Source organism: Aedes aegypti, chromosome 2 (genome assembly GCF_002204515.2).
Source record: "Aedes aegypti strain LVP_AGWG chromosome 2, AaegL5.0 Primary Assembly, whole genome shotgun sequence".
NCBI classification, from domain to species: Eukaryota; Metazoa; Arthropoda; class Insecta; order Diptera; family Culicidae; genus Aedes; species Aedes aegypti.
In genome coordinates, this window is record NC_035108.1 from 368,628,872 (window position 1) to 368,648,867 (window position 19,996).

A 19,996-nucleotide genomic window follows, 5' to 3' on the forward strand; every position below is an offset into this window, starting at 1 on the left:
TATAGTAGCACTATTTCTAATTTCTGTTCCTATAGTAGCACTAGCATCACGGCATTGGCAAAATACTAATCAAAACCATATTTTTACAAAGCTTTCATATTTTCCCTTCAAAGTGTGGATCAAAAGCTTTCGTTTGATGTAAAAAAAAGTTCTTAATTCATTAATTATTTCGTATAATGAAAAAAGTTTCTCTCAGTAGTGCTACTATAGGAGCAATAGGTTTACTATAGGCGCAAGGTAGCTCAAATTTTATGCAAAACTAATTATTTCGATCATTTTTCTAACAAAATCAAACTGTGTATCAATGGTACTTAGATGAATAGCTCCTGACCTTCATGTAAAAAAATATTTGGAAAAGATTTATAGAAAAACGGCCGTAAAAAGCCACTAGGGCGACTATAGGGAACTGTTCACTAAGGGAACACTGACCGTATATCAAAAACTTGCATTTTGAAATTTAATATCAAAAAACGAAAAATAAGCCCCAATATATACGAGAGTACTCACTGTAAACTCAAAAGAAATAATTATACGTGCTAATTTATTCACAGTTTTATTTATATTTTTTAGTGCTTATTTTATTTTTCTGTTTGCGTTTCCAGAACTCTCAAGCGCTTGGTTTCAATTTTTCTTCGGATTTTTTTTAATATTTAAAGAAAAAAATAAAATAAATACCACTAAAATTTTTATTTTTTTTTTCTTGGAATGTATAAAATTGTTCATTGTAATTTTTTTTTTTTTTGAATTTTCCATTATTTATATACATTTTTCATAGGAATTTGATTGATTTTTATTGAAAGTTCCGAGTTTTCTATGACTAATTTTTTGATTGATTTTTTTAGAATGCTTGTTTGGATGCCTTCTTGCTTATGTCTCATTATTTTATAGGCTGCTACTTTTTATAAAACGCAGAGTGTTTTTATTCTTTAAACGCTTGTTAGTTTAGCTGCTTTTGAATTTTAGTGCTTGCGGATTCGCGACACGTTTCGCGTGCGAGACTTGAGATGTGACCGATTTCGTGTCGTGAGCAGTTTAATGGCGGTGACTAAAATTTTCCGGGATAAATCGGTCAATTACTGGATGTCTTAACGACTTCTGGACCGATTGCGATAATTCAAGCTGAGCTCGTAACCGCAGGGCTGGAAGAACTTGAATTCACAGTTTTCTCGCCTATGGCACCTTCCAGTCAGTGGTAGCCGTCAATCCACGAGAGAAAGAAAAAAATATGATGAAGCATCGAACGCAACCGGTCGAATTCACGTCCCAATTCACATAAAACAAACAAACCATAAATAACCACTATAATCATCATAATTGTGCCTAATTTCAACGGAACCAGCCTCGGAGGCAAACAAGGCGAATATATATGTGCGAGAGAAGAGTGTAGTTATCTAAACAGGGCGCAACAAACTTGCTGTGGTCCAGCTTCAGCATCGACAAGACGACGACGGCTACCACCAGCGAGCAACCGCAGCAGCTTGAAGATTCAGCTTTAGCAATTTTGATCAGTCTCTTCTTTCAACATATCTTGCAGGCTAGTTTGGCCTCAGCGTTGAAAAAACTCCTCCAATAAATTAACATAATTGCCCACGATTAAGCCAACAACAACAGCAACGAGAGCAGCATCAACATCGCGAGGCTAATCATCGTGAATCACGATGATGCGCTTGAAGTTGCTTGCTTGTTAGAAGAACCTGCTGAAGAAAGAAGCGAATGAAAAAGTTGATACGAGATGCGATTCTTCAACGAACGCGTCTTTACTATCCACGGGTAGCGTGCTGGGGCGTCATTTTGGGTGAAGGCTGCAGAAGCGAAGGTCGTCGTCGTCGTCGCCTGGCCACCCATCTATCCGTCCAACCCGGTCAACCCACTACTGGCATATGTCCAACCAATTGTGGCTCAATTTCCTTATGCGTCTGCAGAGGGATTGCACTTTTGCTGGAGGTTCCTTCTGCGGTTCCATTCTTATTTTGTGCTGAGTCCAGTGCAAACATATGCAAACACATAAATTACCCCGAAACCGGCGGAGAGTTTGCACTTTGGGATTCGTTCTGGCCGAAGAGAAGCAACAGACGAGTGAGTGCAAGCACTGGAAAGCAGGTCATATTTTTATTCCAGTTCAGATTTATGTCTTGACGGGGGCAGGGGTCTTTCCAGTTGACTCACCTACCTCATTTCGGTGCGAGATGTCGTCTACTGGGCACTTCGAGATCAGTCGAAGTACGAAGACGACCTGTCGTGCTAATTGAGCATCTACCAACAACGACGTCCCCGAATATCTCTTGCAGTCGGAGTTCCTTCGGAAATGATGTGATGCACACACTGACTTTCCACCCACAAGACGATCAGCATTGTGGGTATTTTGCCCAAAAACCTAGACGACTTGGAGGACCGTTGTTGGCAATGCATGGCCCCATGTCTGGCACTCGCCAAAGTCAAGCAGAATTTATTTATTTACTCTAAAATGTGCTGGACGTGATTTATTTTAAATTGCATTTCATCTCCCACCTTTTGGGCTTCGGCGTGTTCTTGTTCGTCTCGGTAGTCCGAGTGGGGTCTTGACAGTAGTGTGGCAAAAAAGGCGGTATGAATATGAAAAATATTATCTCTACCAACAGGAGATTGCGTACTTGCTGTGGATCTAAAAGCGGTGACTGAAGCTAAGGATTTTGATACAAAAATTATGTTTCAATGTTTTACTAATCTTTATGTCGAAAAGACTCTGTGTGCATCGGTGTATCGAAATGAGCAATCAGTTCGATGCAGCAGATAAGCTTACCGGACATTAAATCGAAATAGCCTCTAGTTCAGGCTCTTCGATTCAATTGAAGATACAAAGAGTACCGCCAATCGTGGACAGTATGTCCAAATCTGGCGGATATGGGCAAGATATCTTTAACTCCATAAGGGGAATCAAGGTATTCTTCCAAATCGCAAAGAAAGAAAACTGTCGCGTTTTACCGGAAACTCTCAATGATCGCGAACTTTTTTTCAAACTCTTGATGGGAAGAAGCACACATGTTTTTACTTATGGCAAAACTGAACGTTCGTTTATGGAAAGGTCTCTCAAATGACTTTAACTCACCTGAAGGAATCAAAGATAGACTATATGATTTACTTAGATTTTCTCTGGTCCAATTGATCATTGTTAAAAGAAAACCTAATCTGGCCTTCGCCGGAAAGGGCTTTCTTAAGAATATTATTTAATTCACATTAACAAAAGTGATCTAAATAATATAAGAGCTTTAGAAGAATCAAGACTTATGTTCTATGTCCGTGTGACATGGGAACATTTCCAGAAATCTGGAGGAAATTTCTAGAACCCCACTCAGTGCCGTCGGTGGCAAAAATGTGGTCATACTACTAAATATTGCCACATGGATGCTAAATGCATGATTGGTGGAGGTTCTTCTCACGCTAAGGGCGTCTGTCTTGTGAAGGATACCAAAAAGTTTGTATGCACAAATTTCGGGTGCAACGATAAGTCTAACTTTTGGGATTGCCCTTCTCGCAATCGAATCGTCGAGACTTGTACCAAGCAGATGAATGGCAACGTTTTTCGTAGTCGGAATTCCCCAGGCAGAATCTCCAAAAATTCTCATTTTTTTTTTTTTGCTTATTCGCAAGCCAATTTCCTTCTGACGGGAGGAAGCTCTAATCTTTTCAATTATAAGGGAAATACCCGAGATAATTTCTTTGCTAATGTTGTCACAGGTAACTTCAGTTCTACCCCTTTTCTTCCTACGAGTAACCGTTCAACTCGTTTCAAATCAAATGGAAATACCCATTGGCGTAGCTAGGGTTTTTTTTTTCTGGAGGGGGCCTAACAAAAACTTGTTTTACAGAAGTAATTTTAGATGCGATAATCACGGTTTTTACAAATTACACTCGATTCTGTTTTTGCACGGTTTTTTTTTTACATGGCCGTGCAAAAAAAGTATCCATACATTTTTTTTCCACCAAAACTTTATTTTCGCATGAAACGTCGAGAAATGGTGTTACTTTTTTTGCACGGTTTTTGAAATTTTGAACTGAAAACTTTTTTTGCACGGTACGCATTCCCCGTGCAAAAACAGAATCGGGTGTACGTAGTTTTAACAGATTTGTTTTGCTTTTTTCATTCTTTATTTTTGTCTCATTACGCGGCAAATCAGAGATATTCGTTAATTTCAATTTTCGCTACGAAAAAGATTCATTCCTTTTTTAATTTACTCGAAAATCTTTCGAGAATTCTAGCAAAAATACTCACAAGGAATGTCTTTTGTGATTTTTCCACGAACTTTTCAGGTATTCAGCCATATGCTTTGAAGAGATCCCTCTGAGAATCTCCACGGGAATTTCTTCATGATTTATTTTCGTACTTTTCAGTGCTTTTTCCAAGGACCCCTGAACTCAGATTTCACTGAGTTCAGTCCTGAGATTCCCCAGTCTTTCTGAGCTCACCAGAAAATTCATCAAAAAATCTTTATCGAATTGCCTAAAAATTCTCTCGTAGAATTCCGCCAGAGAATGAGTTAGAAATTCATTAAATTCATTTCTCCTGCAAGGTCCTCTATGTACTTATTGCATATAAATTCCAAATGTTAGTTCCAAGTATCCTCCAGTTGTTCATCAATAGTATGTTTAGGATTTTCAGGAATTACTGTGGGTTTCTCAAACAAATAGTACAAAAAAATTCTATAAGTCTAACCAAAACTGTTTTCAATATCACCAAGTAAGGATTCATTCCACGAATTCTCTAGAGAGTTCGCTAACAGTTAAAAAAAGAACGAAGCAAAAAGAAACTTTTTACCAGATTTACTAAGATTTTGCAATTTATAAAAAAAATCTCATGAAGTATTCGTTCAGTTTCTAGAAATAACTTCATTTTTTGCGAATGGTAATATCAGAATTCTTCTATAAACAACATTAAAAAAGCTCACAGAAAATCTTAAGTGTTCTTTGTAGTATAAACTTCAAAAAATCTTCGTCTTTTATGATAAACAATTATTGGATTTAAACGGATAAAATTTCTACTGAAAGTATTTGTAACTAAAATCTTAGATAGTACTTTGTATGGACTCCGAAGTTTCATGATACTGTGGTAAACATATTGGGCGGTATGAATAAAAATGTAGGAAAGTTGAGTTAACTACATTATCGGTAGTAAACGCTATATGTGGAACACGAGTGGAACATGTTTGCGTCATTTCTCTTTCTACACCTTTCGAACATACTACAAACAACGCGTTGCTATGAATAAAGGTGGCATTTACTACAAAGCTACTGGTAGTTAGCTTCAGAGGTTGCTACTCCTGCTTTGCGATTGCTGAAATGAATGGAATAATAAAAATTTGAGTAAATATCATGGGAAAACGATGTCAGCTTTGATATTTCCGTGGAAATTATGATATTTCGAAAAGAATTTTTAGATTCCGATAAGGAATTTTGAATTTATTTGAGAGATCTGGTATTCTTTCTGACGTTAAGTCCCAACTGGAACAGAGCCTAATTCTCAGCTTAGTGTTCTTATGAGTACTTACACTGTTTTTACCTGAGAGCTTTCAATGTCAATGGACCATTTTGCGTGTGAATATTGTTTGGTAAATACGAAGATACTCATTACGATAATTATGTTCAATCCGGCATTACGATAATTATGTTGTTTCTTAGGAATTCTCGTATGTTGGATGAATTTCAGCTGATTATGAAGTAATTCTTAATTTTATGTAAGAATTTTGACATTCCAGATTCTTTGATTTCCTTTAGAATTCTAGAATACCTATAGTGATTCTGGGTTTTTGATAGGCATTCTAGATTTGTTATAACAACTCTGGGATTCTGTAAGCCATTCTGGGATTCTTTTGGGAATATTGTAAATCCAGTATTTGATCTGGCTATTAATCTTTTGTAATTATTCGGGTATCTTTAAGACGGTATTTCTGTAAGAATCTCTGAAATTTCAGTGAGATTCATGCAAACTCTGGTCCGAATCTTTGCAATTCTTATAAACTTTAGATCCCTATTATTTCCGGTTCCGTTGGGATTTCAGAGGAAATCTTCAATTACAGTATAAACCTTTGAGTGTCTGAATGTAAAAATGTAAAAGAAAATCCTTAATTCAACCACTATTGTGAGCATTTATTTTTATTTCTGAGAATTCCAGGGATACTACCAGGAAACCTACCGAAATAACGAGAATACCACAGAAATACTAAGAATCCTATATCCATCATCGGAGTTTAACATGCTGTTTTTTTTAATTCACAGAGAAAGCTCAAACTTCTACCGCTATTTCATCAAATTCTCAGTACTTGAATCTCGAAAATGTTAGGAACTTTATCATGTCACAATTGCTGTAATCTGAAGATTCCTTCATAGGATACATATTTCTAGCTAAAATTCCAAAATTCTCAGAGAAATCTTTGTTGTCAAATCATTATAAAATTCAATTGTAGTATTTACTACAATTTTTTTTTGTTCTTATTTCTTCGTATTTTATGATAGAAAACGATTATTGGTATTAAACGGATAGATCTTGTACTGAAAGTATTTATTACTAAAATTTTAGATAATACATTGTAAGAACTCCGAAGTTTCATGACACTGTGGTAAACATATTGATTTAGAAACCATTTTTTTTCTAATTTAAGAAATTCCAAACAAACTTTTTTGGAGGGTCTATTATCAATTATTTTGTAGTACTGTAGAAGTTAAACGCTAAAATATTGCCGGTATTTTTAAGAACATTATCAAAAACGTATCGTGGTAAAATTCGTAATGTAAGATTTTAATGAATTTAAATCTTAGAGGAAAGTTTTGCATAACTTTCAAAATTTGTTGAGTTATTCTTGATGAACTTTCAAATCAGGAGCCATACGTATAAGAATTTTTCAGTTTTTCAAAACTTCCATAATTTACCATAATAGGTTCATCAGAATCTTCTTTAGAAATTATTCTTGAAATCTATCCTTCCTTGACTTCAGATTTTCTAGCATTCTGCCAAAAAGCCTCTTGAAATTCCGCCCTCGTATCACACCAAAAATTCAAACCAAGAATAGGAATTTTCCAAAAAATTGTACAATTTTTTTTTAACACTTCAATGTCGCACTGATGTGTTTTGTACAACAGTGGTGAAAAAACCTCGCTTCTCGTACACAGCATCAGCGTGCTGGTTCTGTCGGTGGCAAACCACGCGCCGACTGAAGGGTTAAGAAGTGTTTCATGGAAAATTAATACAAATTTCGTTATAAATATTTTAATATTTTTTTCTCCTTCCCCAGTTGTTTTTCTATATGTTTCTCTACAGATTCCTTTACCGCTTCATGCTTATTTTGGAGGCAAAAGTTTTCCTGGGAGTTTTCACAAAATTTACTGTGAAGATTCGAAGGCATGAGAAGTTTCAAAAACAATTTCCATTTCAACTCTTGTATAATCCGGAGATTTAAAGCAAAATTGTTAGAAAAAAACGTAGAAGAATTTTTGACGCAATTTGTAATGTATTTTGGAAATATTTCTTAAGGACTTTTGATGATTTTCACGGAAGAATTTGTAATAAATTTTATTTGAAGAAATTCACAGATTTTTTTTCTATCTTTATTAACGAGATTTTTAGCCCTGGGCTAGTTTATCTCGGGACCAACGGCTTCACTACCCTTCCGAAGGAAGTCAGCCTTTTTGTCATAAGTGACTTTTTGTCATAAGTGACTATCTCTGAGATGGGATTCGTTCTTAGGTCCTCGTGAGAGGTGTGAGTTTTAACCACTACACCAGACCCGTCCTCACAAAGAATTATTTCTAATAGAACTTTTAGCGAAATATCCGAAGAATTGCGAGGGAAAACTGAACTTTTGAAAGATTGGGTTACATTTTCTAGGTAAATCCGGAAATTGAAGTTTTTACAATACTTTTAAAAAAATGAAATTTTTTATTTTTTTTATTTTCCATGTAAATAACGGAAAAAACATGTTTGAAATTATTTCAATACCATCAAGCTCTGCTTCTGTAATAGGTTGATCGTAGACAAAAATAAAAGGTACGATTTTTTTATTACACGTCAAATAAACCCCAAGCATTTGTAGGTTATATACAATTAATACAAATTACAATTAATACGAATACAATTTTTCACACAAGTATCAAAAATACAAAATGTTTCAAAAGTCATAAAAACTTTTCTTATATGCGGGTCATAAGGCAAGGTTTAAGCCAAAAATAAATCATTTTGATTTCAGAGCTACGAAAACATACACAAAATTCCAAAGTGTACCCCGTCTAAAGGCAGGGTTGGGTAATAGAGGGTTAACTAATTTCCAAGAGATTTGCAAAGTTTTAAAGCATCCCTTCAATGTTTAATTATGCTGAAATTTTATAGGTTTTTTGAAAAAAATTGCTACAAATATGTTGGAAATTAATCAATTAACTTATGAATTATAAAGTATTCTTGGAAAAATATAGTTTAAGCAAAAATACTTAAATAATTGAATCAAAACCAAAGATAGAATTTACTATTGGAATGAAACATTATGGTCGATTTCGCTACATTATTTTAACACCAGGTTCAATTATCTGAAGAAAACTTGGCTATGTCGAAATTCCTTGAAAGTTCACCGAAGTCAGAACCACCACGCTGATGCTGTGTAAAGCAAGCGAGGTTATCTCACTACAGTTGTACAACATAAAATAACGTAACTACTAAAAAGATTTTTGTCAATAACAGGAGTCAGGTACATTGATTCAGAAGATTTTGTTTCATGTTAAATTGTTTTTTTTTATCATCATCAAAAATTCTAGGGGGATGGGGGCTGGATAATTCCGAAAGAGACCAGGTCCCCCAACCTTCCCCCTTGTTTTTAAACCAATGAAAAACAAAACCCTGCTTATGCCGCCGCAGGCAACTTTTATTCCTTCTCTTCATCAACGGAAAATCCCAACGAAAACGGTCTCTGATTTTGATTTTCTAACTGAACAATTGAATCATATGATTGATGCCATATTCAAAACCACCACTATGGCTGAAGCAATCCAAGTTGGCGTAAAATTTACTAATAAAATTGTTATCGGATTACGTTTCATTACAGAAACGTAATCCGATAACAATTTTATTCGAATATGTCCTTAAATATTTTAAATTTAATTTTCTAACAGCTAATGGCTTACATATAGCAGTTATTACTGACACTTATTTGAAACCTGGATCCGAACTCATAGCAGATCCATTTTTTTTTTTTGTTTATCGTGATGATCGACTGAATGGAGCATGTGGTGGAGTTGCTATCGTCATCCATTAACGATGTTTTATACGTTGATATATTTAACAAATGTTTTCAGTTGGCATATTTTCCTGACAAATGGAAAAATTCCAAGGCTGTACTAATATTAAAACCGGACAAAAATCCTGCTTTCATGCTTATCAGTAAAATTTTTGAAAAAGTTGTTCAGAACAGAATGATGGTCCACATCAACGTATATCCAATGTTTGCCTACAAACAATACTGACTCCGACATCTACCCGAAGTATTTTCAGATTTAAATTCACTGTCGAATTCACCGCTGCAACTCGACAGAACAACACCACACAATTACGGCTCGCCGTTCAAGAAACCACGCTCCTGCATCGTCCAGTGCAGCGTAGTACGGTGTTGCGGTTGCAGAAGTTTCGGATTATTACGGTTTTTTTTTTTGCATATCCAACCCCATCCAGCTTATAAACTCGGAACATTATGACACTTTTGGTTTTGAGGCCGTCGCTCTCGTCCGCCAGGGCCCCGCCGTAACACTCTATCTTTCTTACCTGTCTGTCTGAGTGGAGGGTAGAAGCACTAATTTTGTGGGCTGGCCAATAAAATATTTAAAAAAATATGCATATGCATGCTCTATATAACATTCACGTCAATTGAAAGCTTTCAATCAATTTTTTGTGAGAAAAATATGGGAACTGGGCAGAAACCATTGGCTTGTATAGGCTACCAAACCCAGTTTAAGCCAAAAATTTGGTTTTGATTCCTAAATTGGCTAATCGTACTGGATACACCCTGGTCAAATTAGGTGTATAAGAGCTAGTGGCCCAGATAGCCGAAGCGGTAAACGCGCAGCTATTCAGCAAGACCAAGCTGAGGGTCATGGGTTAGAATCCCACCGAAGATATGTGCTATTCCCAAAACCAGTGCATATACCCTATAATATTTGCGTTGTGTTGCTTTGCATCGACGACTCAGCAGTAGAAACGGGAAGAGGGAAAAGGTCAGAAAAGCTTGTTTTGTGGTGAGCCTCCATATAATGTCGATCTCGGAGTTGAGTATCGCACCACATTCTGCGTCTGGCTTCTGCGGGCGGGCAGGAGTTCTCTGCTCCTTGTGGTGAACTCGGTTGAGGTTGAGGAGATCCTATATCCTATGGTGGGACAGTCTCGTGACTAGTGAGAAGGAGGAAGGGAGGGTAGGGGCACACATATCGAGTGCAGCCAGGTGGAAGCCATGCAACCGAATCCAAAGTGGCAGCCGACCGACACTTGAAGTGTGGTTATTTACGGCTAAGGAGGTCGTACGGTTGAACGTTCTACTAATAACCACGGGATGAAAGAAGAATGGGACAGATATTCCGTTTGGTAAAATGGTACTGTGATAGGCTGTATGGTAGTTTATATTTATTTGAACAGTGTCTGTGCAAGTAATTATTTCTGTAAAAAAAGTAATCAACATTTGACCGTTTCTCTATATAGTCTTTGCGACACACAGCTCACGAATAATCTTCAAAAATTTCCCATATTCTGGAATCAACTGCGACACATCATACAGCACAAGAAACAAATTGTTTTTCCTTTGTCTCCCGCGATGCTCGTTATGCCACTTGATATTCCTACCTTCAATTTGCATCGTCATCCGAATCCCCATGCGGGCAAGTCCTTCCCCATCACCGTATCGCATTTCCTCTTTCACAAAACTCCAGATGCAGCAGCACCACATAGGTAACAGTTTCGCCCCATGTAGTCGTATCTCAATCCCTCAGACACGAAATGGAAAGGTCTCATCCTTTTTAAACCCTCTTGGAGCATCGGTGGAGACTGGTAGATCAGCTGACGGTCTCTTTCAGCGTCTCGTTATTGCACCAACAGCCAGCTTCTTCCCAAGCCGAAACGAAGCGTGAATGACGACGCGGCTTTGCTTAATAATAAAGCAAACAATAAATAAATTTCCACGGCACGGATCGAACGGAACCACGTGGCCATGGCCGGGGATGCGCGGGGAACTCCAATTTGAGCGCAAAATGTGAATTTCGGGTTCGGTTTTCTCGCTGCGCTGGGTGATGAATTATGGCAGGCGAAATCAACCGCGGGGAAAAAACACGAAGAAGGAGGAGGCTGAATGCTTTGGCAGAAATTGAAAAGTCATAACCCTTTCTTTTAGTTTTATTTTCGCGTTAGTCGTTTTCCGAAATCGGACTAACGATTCAAAGCGAAGTTGGAAAGAATGCTGGTTGGTACCGATGACCATGAGCGGAGCCAGAGGGGGCAAGTCGTTCCTGGGAGTACTTTGATTTTTTTAGCGAATTCTCAACAATACCTTAGGATGTTTTAGTTGGCATACTTTCCTGACAAATGGACATTGGTCAACGAAAATTCAGTTTATGTTAATGAACAATTGGGATGCCGACATGGACATTCGACCACTTATCAACGTTAACGTGTAACAAATTTGATTCGTTCCTACAAATTTGAAGACCATTCTACTGGTCTTGCTCTTCTATATATAGAAAAAGCATTCGACAGTGTTTGAAATGATGGCTTGATTGTAAAATTAAAAAACTTTAGTTTTCCAACATATATTGTTAGAATAAAAGTTATCTGCCAAATCGTACACTTCAGGTTAATTATCAGAACTCCAAGTCAGAAAGACTCAAGGCTGCGTTTTGGGACCAATATTATACAATATTTTCACATCTGACTTACCTGAGTTACCTCAGGGATGTCAAAAATGTTTGTTTGAGGATGACACAGGCCTCTCCGCCAAAGGACGAAGCCTGCGTGTCATCTGTAGTAGATTGCAAAAGAGTTTGGATATTTTTCTTCATACTTGCAAAAACGGAAGATTTCTCCTAATGCTTCCAAAACTTAACAATATGATAGAATGATAGAAATCCTGGATACGCAGCTGCTGCTGACTGCCAAAGCCATCGCTGTTGGGCTTAATGATCCGGAGCTGGCAAATCACTTACTCGCGGGGAGAGGGGTCGTTCGGTTAAATTGAAAATTCAATATGTGAATCATTTGTTTGTCTTCTTCTCGGGATTTCTCACTACTGCATTTTAAATGATGAATTATTGCTTTCGCTGTACGATGTGTTCGAGTCAAACTAACCAATTCGTTTCTCGTTGCTTAATCCACAGGTCTTTCGGCAGAGTTATACTACGTACGAGAAGGTCAAGTCAACGAGTATGCTCTCCACTTCACAGTGCCAGTGCCTGCAAACGTACAAGATATCTCCTTCACATGGCAAAGCCTTGCCGGGAAACCACTCCCCTACAAGATCAACATCGTTACATCAGATCCGTTGGCCCTACCGAAACCATCGATGAACATCTCCCGAGTAGGGGAGATTCCCACGCAGATCGAAACCTTTGCCATCGCGCTCAAATGCGCCGGACGAGAACCGGCTGAAGTTGAAGTCACAATCACCATCGAAGTCACACTCAATCGAGTCACCGGGAACGCTACGGAGTTGGTGTTTCGAAGGAAGAAGATATGTCTGAATAAGTATGTCCCTCGTGAATTCAAGTTTCCGTGATTAATTTACAAATTTTACGTTCACAGTGAACATCCGGATGCCAATCAACCTGATCCGTACCTCCTGGAAACTGTTACCCATACTCAAAGCGGCCTAATCACCCTGATCGTGGGTGGAATCCTTGCGATCGTCCTTGTAACGATCCTCATCTTCATAGCGTACTGCACACGAGGTTCTCTAAAACGGAAACCTCACCACGCCCAACCAATCCGAACATCCAGTTTCCAACGCCTTCAAACACATCCCCCATCTGCTCCGTCTTCAATTGTATCCCCACCTTCCATAACTCCAACTATCGCCACCCTATCCCGTAACAAAATCTATGCCAACGCCGAACCAGAGGAACTGCAGCGTCGCATCTCCGAACTCACTGTCCAACGATGCCGCGTCCGGTTATCCTCGCTCCTCCAAGAAGGCACCTTTGGCCGAGTCTACCGTGGTTCCTACAACGACAGCCAGGAAGTCCTAGTCAAAACCGTCGGACAACACGCCTCGCAAATCCAAGTCTCGCTACTCCTCCAAGAAGGAATGAGCCTCTACGGAGCGCAACACCCCGGAATCCTATCCGTCCTTGGCGTCTCGATCGAAGACCACACGGCTCCCTTCCTGCTGTACCTCGCACCGGACAACATGCGCAACTTGAAGATCTTTTTACAGGAACCGGTCGCTCGAACCATGACCACTATCCAAATCGTCAAGATTCAGCTGCAACTTGCACAAGCGCTGGGACATCTCCACAGTCACGGAGTGATCCACAAGGACATTGCTGCCCGCAATTGCGTGTAAGTAATGAACAACGTTGAACTCTAACTTGGTCCTAATCGTTTCCCTATCTTCAACAATTTTCAGAATTGACGACCAGCTTCGGGTGAAACTGGCGGACAACTCGCTGTCGCGGGATCTCTTCCCCGGCGATTACTACTGCCTGGGCGATAGCGAAAACCGACCGATCAAGTGGCTCGCCCTGGAGGCCATCCAGTACAAGCAGTTCAGCGAAGCGTCCGATACATGGGCTTTCGGCGTGCTGATGTGGGAACTGTGCACGCTGGCACGGCAGCCATATGCAGAGGTAGGTTTCGGATAACGTGCTTGGAAGACGTGGAAACTGATCAATACTTGTATGTGTGTTTGTCCCATTTAGGTTGATCCGTTCGAGATGGAGCACTACCTGCGGGATGGCTACCGATTATCGCAACCCATAAACTGCCCAGATGAGCTGTAAGTTTCAAAACGATATTAATAATGGTAGATTATCAGACAATACAGATTTATAGGCACTTAGTTTATTTGATGTGGACAACATTTTTGATGAAAAATAATAACAACAGACATTGAACTTACCTTCAAAATCTTTGAGGAACACATCCGAAGAGCGTGATCAACTATCAGATCAGTTGATAACGCTTTTCAGATGTGCTCCTCGAAGATTATGATATTGGTTTGTAAACTTATCGTGGTCCAGTGAAATGAATTGCTTGAAGCGATTAATCTAATGGATGTCCTTAATCATCCAAGAACTCCGAGGAATATAATTTGTTTAAGAAAACCTTGTTGAGCGGACATTCTACTTTATCTAGGAAGTCGATAGAATACATCATATCAATGTCAAGTGTATTGCCAGCTCTTTCTCCGTCGTTCTTTGACTGTGCAACTTCTCTGAACTTCCTCCGAATATTCAAGAATGGTTCTTGCTATGTCTCTACCTGCAACCATATACTCCATTTTCAAAGAGTGATCATGCCAATCTTTGCAGTTTTCTTCTATAGAGGAACAAAATTCTTCTCTACTGACCTGCGATCGACTCCCATAAGATATATTTCTTATGTAAAGTTAAGAAACATACGAACGTATGATTGATCATATCGTCGCTTTTCATCTTGTATCTTCAATCCGTTCTGAAACCTGAACAATTGATTTTGAGCTATCCTGTTTACCTAAGTATATCAGCCTAAAGCCCAATTTCTTTACTATCTAAACTGTAAATCACGTTTACCCATATGATAAAGCTAGGTTTAAGGCCTCAGCGGTCGTGAAGAAACCGCTTATAAGAAGTTTTAAAAGAGTACAATATTCATACACTATCTGCTGAAACTCATTTCTTTTCATTGAATTATTTGCTGCCTTGAAATCACGGGATTCACGGCATAGCTTATCATACCAGACTTGATCCTAGAGTAATCTTTCTGTACTTTTCAGTCCACTTCAGTATACAGTGTATCCCCGCCAATTTGAGCGGTACCTCATGCAAACCATCGGGATTCATTTCTAATTTGAAAGTCATACTTCTGGTTACCCTCTTGACTGTTTCGATTTGATTCTGCGTTCCTTTGCACAAAGTTTCTGTTCAATTTACTCCGTTCGCAGACGAAATTCTACACATTTCGCCCTGAACCAACTCGATTTTTCACTTTAAGAACGTTCAATTATCGGATTTACAAAACGACGAAAGTAAGATTTTCAACTTTCGCAACCAAGGAGAGACAAAATGACTTAACCACGAATCAAAACAAAACACTACTTGAGTCGATTTTACACTGGTATAAAAACGTCGTAAGTAACTGAATGAAACGGCTTATCATTTTGTCATACCATTTTTGTGGGAAACGATATGAGCTACCTAGTGTTTTAACGCGAGATGATTGCATGCAAAATTTAAGCCATGTACACGGTAAAAACATGATTCATTTTAAAGCAGTTTTAGAAGACAGGTTGTGATTCTTCTGAATTATTTTTCTCAAAACCGAATGAAAGTTACTTACGTCGATTTGAAAAAGTAATCGAGAATCAGAAATTTTAGATTACACTAAAAATTTCTTGTACTTAAAAATCTATTAAACATCCTTTTTTTTCAAGCCTTTGGTTAATTGTTGTTTGATCAAAAATGTCTTTTCTTCTTCTAAACTTGTTCGTTGGAGTTTTCAAACTATTAAAAAATATAATATTTTATCATTTGGAATTTGTGCTTGTTGAATTTGAGCCACAAAGCGTACCAGATGGAACAAGGAAGTTCCTCTAGTTAAATAACTTAAGATAGGCTGCCTATTTTGGATACTTTTTAGTGTGCGTTGATTTCGAGTGATTGGTTCCATTGCTGAACGATTTTGAAAGCCGTTCTACTAAGCGGCTAAATGCATTTCAATGTTAGAAATTTGATGTTTCCTGGATTTTTTTGAAATAACTATTCTTTCTAAGGATTGTAAATGTAACACGTCCGAGTTCGTGGCAAGTCAAACTAGATATTGTTTATTCCCCTATTCGATACATCGCTCATGCCTATGATCTAATCGATAGCTCTCAATCTGAGAACCCTCTTATGGGTTCGGCTATTTCACCGAAAGTAGCATCTTCGCTCCGCCACTACAACTCCTTTTCCCTAAAGTCGAGAGCTCATTCGAATCTATTATTAATCCTAAACTTATAAAAAATCAGAAAGCAAACTTCTTCTTCATGCTTGCAAGGTAAAAGTATTTAAAATCTATTTGTCTAGCTACAGTTAACTCTCCCTTACTCGATATTCCGTATCTCGATATCGAGTTAGAGAACCATAGTAAAAGTTGGTTTTCATGGCTAACTCGATGGTCCCTTGGAACGCAAATGCACTGCTTTTGTGTTCTGTAACTCGATACCTCCCTAACTCGATGGTCCCTTCAATATCGAGTAAGGGAGAGATGACTGTATTTGCTTAAAACATTCGAAAATTCAACAAAATTCAATAGTACACGAAATCTATTTTCCTTTTCTTCTTAGATTTTCTTTTGCTAGTTCTCTTATTAATCACTTGATCGGAGGTTCGAACACCTTCCGCATTAACTTCTATATCATTGGCAAGATTGGTCGCTCCTCTTGCATCAACATCGATGAGAGCGGAAGCAACCTCAGCTGGAGTAGATAAAAGGTTCCAACTGGAATCCTGTTCCTCATCGAACAACGTAGAATCGGCCGCAAAGCCATAAAAGTCCGAATCAGAATCATCATACTCCTCTTCCTCACTCCTCTTGCGTTTTCTGCTGGGACCAGCGTTGCCAAAATCTTCATTCAAATTGCTGTTGCTAGTGCAAGAAAGTTGTGCTGTTGAAGTGCTGGGACTCTCTCCACTAAAAACAAAGCGTTGAGTAAATCTTCGGCGAGAGTCCTCGGGGATCTTGACTTGACGTTTGTGCGCAGACACAATTCTTCCCCGCAAAGATATGTTTTACATCATTTATCACTTCCTCTCTCGTTACATCCTCCATCACGGCGTTTATACGGTGTATAGGCATAATCGGATCCACGAATGTTCTCCTCCATCCCTCGAAGAAAACGTCCAGCCAGCTGCGGCCCATGAGCGGAACAAAATCATTAGCTCCCTGGAGCACAATCAAATACTGATCACTTAAAATTCCATTCAACTCTACAGAAACTTTCGCTTTGCCTAAAATGTTTAGCCTATTACCGTCAATAACATACAGTTTCCTATTGCATTTTTCTAAATGGCATTTACGAAAATTTCGCAGAAAAAGAGATTCAGATACTACGCTTTCCGCGGAACCGCAGTCCACTTCCATCGATAAACGCTTCTTGTCAATCATCGCCTCAACGTATCACGGTGCGTTCGTTTTACTCCTGGCAGAAACCATCATGCAATGAATGTCCTCATCATCGGTGTCTGATTTGTTCAAATCCACTTTCAAACGCTTGAACAAAGCCGATGAGTTTGAAGTCGAAGGTTTGGGAGAGTCAATAAAATTAACAAATTGCCTACTCTTACGAGGACTCTTCCTCTTCAATCTGTAGCAAAATTTCTTGGTATGGCCAGCTTTATGGCAAAAGGAACACAAAAACTTTTTTTTTACTATCATCCCCATGCTTTCTACCTTCGCTTCTGCTTCTAGAATAATACGAACGATTCCTATCAAAACTCCTGCTCCTACTGCGAAAATGTGACCTGGGTGAATTGCGAACGATCCTTCTGCCAAGCCTAGCAACTACACTGCCTCTTTGTTCATCGTCGCGATTAACAAAACGAGTACTATTCGATGACAACTCTTGATTGACGATCAATTTCTTGCCTTCGCAGCCGTCAAGTCGTCCTCGTCAAACAATCTTTTCTGCAAATTTCGGTCATACGTTCCCAAAACTAATGCATCACGAATAGCTCGTTCTTTGAAATCTCCAAAGCCGCACAATTCAGCCATTTGCTTAACGGCAAGTACGAAATCCTCAGATTTTTCATACTGCCCCTGTCTACGGGTCCAAAACTTAAAAGTATGTATTACATCGGAATCCTTCTTGTCATACCTCTTTTTCAAAGCGTCCGTAATTTGCCTATATGTTAAATCTTTAATGTTTTGCCCCGGAAAAAGTAATTTAAGCTGACTATAAACTTCTGTGCCACAAACGGCCAAAAACGAAACTTTGAACCTATCAGCAGTGTAATTGTTATGCTCAAACAAAAATTCTAGTTGCTCCAAATATTGTGAAAAAGGAATCGTTCCCGGTACATACGGCTCGGTTGTTGTCGTTAAAGACATCCTGTAAAATGCACTCTGCAACGGCGGTACACAACCAAAAGCGCAACAAAACACCAAAGCAGTCAGCAGCAGCAACTAGCAACAACAAAGCACTTTCCAACCAGCTCGCAACCGGTCCTCCACAGCAGCCGCAACAACAACTTCTAATCCGGAAAAGCAGCAAAATCCTCAGTCGGACGATGCACTCACTTCGCAGCAATGTCAGCAAAATGACAGAGGTCGATGAACTTCACCTCGATGTGCAGCACACCACCAACAGAACGGTTGCACTTTCGTACACTCGACGGCAAGCAACAGGCACACAAAATGCACTTTTCGGCGATGTTCACTCGCTGCGTCAAACTGTCAAAACATGGAAAAGTGGTAGGCTGGTTTTACCACACTGTTTCCACAGTTGACTACGATGAGGTGCTGGAATTGTTCAATTCACCGAATGCTTTGTGCTGTGGATAAAAGAAAAATAAAGTATAAGAAAACTGCAACAACAAAAATTGCTTTAGGCGAAAGACAATAATCTTTTCTTCTTTTGTATATTGCGAAATAAAGCACTGCAAAGAAATAAAAATGAAATCCTTCCACACAATAATGTTAGCGTCAAATTCAAAAGGCAATCTTGCAGCCACGCTAAACGACAAAATGCATGGAGTTATACAATTTTTTCACCACACTCGGAACGAAAGAAATAATTTTGCACGCTTTTCTACAAATTGGCTCGTAATTCACAATAACGTCGCACTAAAAACCAACTCACGCCGAAAAAAAATCACACCAAAATGATCCAAAAAATCACCAGCGGTCGTGAAAATAAACGGGAAAAAGTGGTCCAAATCCTCTACCTCGTCGACACTGAAATAACTATTCTTTCTAAGGATTGTAAATGTAACACGTCCGAGTTCGTGGCAAGTCAAACTAGATATTGTTTATTCCCCTATTCGATACATCGCTCATGCCTATGATCTAATCGATAGCTCTCAATCTGAGAACCCTCTTATGGGTTCGGCTATTTCACCGAAAGTAGCATCTTCGCTCCGCCACTACATTTTTATCGAATAAACGCTTCAAATTAAGATTTACAGGTAAAAATGGGTTTTCGTAGTTATTTTTAGTTGTGTAATCAAATATGTCTACTTTTTCCTTAAACGTGTTCACTGGATTTCCACTACAAATTTTATGCTGATAAAATTATACTTCGTCAATTTATTTTCGGATTTACAGGTTGAAAATCTAGAGGTTTTTATATTTTTAAGTAAAATAAGTTTTTAGTGTGTTCCCAGGTGAAGGTAAATATAATATCCACGTGAACATCGTTTGATCGAATCGAAGAATTTAAATCTTTTTTTTTCACTTTCAATCGAACAATTAAATACAAGAGCTGTCAGTTGTACATAAAATCTCAAAAGTTATTCAAGATGCTTCTTTTTACATTTCTTGAACGAAACAACTACCCGGAAAAGTCTTCTAGCTTATGGTCTTGGAGGCTTGGGAATGTGGTCCAAGCGGTTTCGGAGTTATTCCGGATTGTCTTGGGGTACCGAAATTGGCCACATCATCCATTCAACGGATATCTCAAGACCCAGATGAGCTAGAAGGTTGGTGTCTCCGGCGAAGTTATTCAGCAGATCAAGGGCTATCCAGCAGTAAGAAATCTAATTCAGAGTTTATCCGCTTGTTGGCGCTAGTAACAAATTTTTCTTCAATCTATATATCAAGAGATATTGATGAGCT

At 38.6% G+C, this 19,996-nt stretch overlaps 1 protein-coding gene across 1 annotated transcript in view; it reads left to right on the forward strand.

Annotated features, from left to right (window-relative positions):
- LOC5575168 (tyrosine-protein kinase Dnt) overlaps positions 1-19,996 on the forward strand; it is a 363,394-nt gene that overhangs the window by 338,721 nt on the left and 4,677 nt on the right. Inside the window, exons 2-5 of the mRNA XM_021846589.1 lie at positions 12,364-12,730; positions 12,788-13,543; positions 13,611-13,830; positions 13,903-13,979. Coding sequence (XP_021702281.1) covers positions 12,364-12,730; positions 12,788-13,543; positions 13,611-13,830; positions 13,903-13,979 — 1,420 coding nt within the window. The remainder of the gene's footprint in view (positions 1-12,363; positions 12,731-12,787; positions 13,544-13,610; positions 13,831-13,902; positions 13,980-19,996) is intronic.